Here is a 3,193-nt window from a genome sequence, read left to right as displayed (position 1 = left end):
GAGCGGTTCTAAGACAAGGACACAGCGAGCTCCCCACACATAACAACTTGTTCCAATACAAGCAGTTGTTTTTTATTCCAACCCTGCAAAAAAACACCCACATGGCAGCTAAGCACCTCCAGAAAAGACAGACATGCTATAGCAGTTGGAGTAGAAAAGGTAAAATGAAACAAACTTAAAAAAAAAAAAAAAAAAAAGTGGTGTTGAATAAAATGGCAGTTTAGTTTCAGAGGCTACAGATGAAATCCTGCTGTACACATGGAAAGGTGACTTTGCTTCAAAAGCCCTCGGCTAGGCTGACAAATTACATGTACAGGTTCTCTGGGAACGCAGGGAAAATGTGCTTTCGATAATTCTTTTAGAAGCACCTTGCTGCTGGGTGACTATATCATACATCTTCACTAAATTAGCTAACAACTGTACCAGGAAAGACTGTGAGAGCACTGAGTAGCGTTTGATATGGCAGATGTGATTGAAAAGGGGGACAAAAGAATCCTTTCCTCCCCCAAACCAAGACAATCTTAAGATCTTTTTAAGCTGTGTCAGACTGCATTACAACCACCTATTTTTTAGACAACATGTTACACTCTTCAGCATGAGAGCCGAGTATCTTCAACAGTTGACAGTTGCCTTCTTCAGGCACCACCGTTAGGATTAGCTGATACACACCCATTAAAGGCTCTCTTGTAGGTGCATTAGGTAACGCAGAAAGCTCACACAAGATCTCACTGAGCTATTCCTGGCTCTAATGCAGTTTAGGGGACTAAGTAATCGGTATCTATCCCATACAAGAGAGAGGATTCCGTAGGCTCCCGCATGCGGTCCTTTCTGCAGTAAGTTGTACAAACAGCAGCTCAGTTTGCTCTTTAAACACTGCCCACTTACCTGCAATTCTGCTTCTAGGCCCAGGCGCCGAATGAATGGATCGGTGACATGATAGTGTCGTTCGAAGCCCAGCGCACCCCTCTCCTGCATGAAGCAAACAAGTGCCACACTGATTACAGCAAACAAAACACCCCTTCTTCCCTTTAAAAGATTCAAGAAGTTTAAAAATCAAGCAGGGACATTGCCAGGTATTGGGGTGTCCATAGCAAGAGGTACCTCCCCTGTAGCAGGGAGACACCTTTCGCATCATCTCCAGGTAGGCAGTTTGTAATCCTTGCCCCTGAATTGGTTTAAAATGATGTTTATCTGATTGCCAGGCTCCAGGTGGGTAGCAAAGACAAGTTTTGAGAGGCTCACACTAAGACAGAAGAAGTTGCCTACTTTGGGCCAGAAAGGAAAGATACAAAAGAGCTTGGGAATACCTGTTGCTATCCCTTGGCAAGGATTTCAGAAGCAACTCACTCCTGAGGACTGCAGTACTACACCACAGCTGCTCTGGAGTCCGCCATTACACAGAATCTGTCCTGAAGCACCACCACAAAGCAAAGTATTTGGAAACGTAACCGGCTAGCATCCTTTAGAGATGGCTTATTTCATCAGAAATGGAGTGGGAGCATGTAGCTGCAGTACCACAGCACAGCCTGTTCTACAGGGGAGAGAACAGCTGCCACAGAACTGCGTCAGTACAAATGAAGGTGAAGGAAAGCAGGACAGTTGTTTCCCCTGCGATCTCACAGGGTTCACAGATGCATTAGCAGATGGATTCGATGAAAGAAGGCCAACTGCAGAGGCAGGCATGAAGAAAAAGGAATGCAAGTCATATTTTGGATGGAACATCTAATGTCCGAGGAGATTCCTGCCTAGGACCTGATCCAGCCTCAGTCCCGTCCCATGCCATGCTATAGTCAGGGGAAGACAACTTAAGCCTTCGTTATCACTATTATAGATGAGAACACTAATGTAAAAAAATTATACTTGTAGTGCTAGGAATATGTTAGTAGTCACAGAGCAGACACAAAGAACTAGAGTAGTACATTACAGCTCTGCAGACTAATGTTAAGTAATGAACTCCACACAACAAAAGCTATTTGAAAACAAAATGGAGACATATAAGGGGATTGGAGGAAAAGCAAAAAAAGACAGGCTTTTTGTACTAATTTTCATTACAAACTTCAAACCCCTTGACATATTTTTACAGACAGCATTCCCAAAACACTGCTAGGCCCAGTGCAAGGTGCTACGGTTAAAATTGCCTTGCTATTGCAACCTCAGTGGCTTTGTGAGGTCTGTGCAGTAGGATATTGCTTTTCCTACAAGGAACTGTCAGACTTAGCAACCTTCCCAAGGTCACACATAAAAGTCTAACAGAGCAGACAGTGTGAAAAAGTCCCAGGCTAACAACCTAACCACAGAACCATCCCTTCCTTGTTAGAGCAGCAAAATAAATCTTTGCACATGGATTAAATTACAAGCTTATAATACAAAGTTTGGTACCAAACTGCAAAGTGAAGCGAACATTCAAGCTCCTAGTTCCTTATTCTGGCCACTAACAGACCACTTTCGTGAATGCTGATTACCAGCAAAGCTGCAAATGATTTAAGGCCTCTGAGTCCAAGTAATAATTGCCTATTGTGTCTGCTGCAGCTAGTCCTTTCACGTTAAGAGATATTTCACAAATGCAGCCATTAGATGACTGATCTGACCACCACAGAAGTTTTTCCTTACACAAAGGGAGCAACACACCAGTCTTTAAAGAAAAAGAGACAGCAAGAGACTGAGACAGAGATCATTAGCTTTACAACAGTCAGAAAGTATCTTTGATGGCAAGATCACACGAAGAGAACACATAAAGAAGCAGACAGAAAACTCATGAGGGAAGCTAGCTAAGGGTCCTTTATGGTGCCCAAACACAAGTAGCCAGATTTCTCTCTTCAATGTTGTCCTCAAAAGGAACAGACCTGCTGATGTCAAACTAGCACGGTGAGCTCCTGCTAGGGAAAAGAACTGTATTCCTGTTATGCCATACTTCATCCCAGCTCTTCATGAAGGACAGCGATAGGTCCTATGTCTTTGCTCTGTTAAGCTTCTTACACAGCTTATCAATACGTAAGTAGCAGAGATCTTTTCAGAAGTAAAAGCAACAACATGAGTATTTCCCAGTCCGGCATGAACACTGATTCTCTGTCTGCTCTCTGCCCAACAGAACCGAACTCTTGGCTAACACATACCTTGATCTGTCTGTGGATGATGTCTCTGGTAATGTTTGCTTTTGCCATCTTCTTGCAATGGGGCAGACGAAAAGAAGCTA

The 3,193-nt window shown here is 43.4% G+C and overlaps 1 protein-coding gene across 3 annotated transcripts in view; it reads right to left on the bottom strand.

Moving 5' to 3' along the window:
- The window catches only part of WDTC1 (WD and tetratricopeptide repeats 1), a 17,420-nt gene extending 14,233 nt beyond the window's left edge, over positions 1 to 3,187 (bottom strand). For all 3 annotated transcript variants that reach the window (XM_010281677.1, XM_010281679.1, XM_010281678.1), the window contains exons 1-2: positions 3,114 to 3,187; positions 886 to 969 (exon numbers count right to left, since the gene is read on the bottom strand). In XM_010281677.1, coding sequence (XP_010279979.1) covers positions 886 to 969; positions 3,114 to 3,161 — 132 coding nt within the window. In that variant the 5' untranslated portion in view covers positions 3,162 to 3,187. The remainder of the gene's footprint in view (positions 1 to 885; positions 970 to 3,113) is intronic.
- Between the last annotated feature and the right edge of the window lie 6 nt (positions 3,188 to 3,193).

This window comes from Phaethon lepturus, unplaced genomic scaffold, assembly GCF_000687285.1.
Source record: "Phaethon lepturus isolate BGI_N335 unplaced genomic scaffold, ASM68728v1 scaffold39702, whole genome shotgun sequence".
NCBI lineage: Eukaryota > Metazoa > Chordata > Aves > Phaethontiformes > Phaethontidae > Phaethon > Phaethon lepturus.
This window is presented reverse-complemented; position numbering and strand designations above follow the sequence as displayed.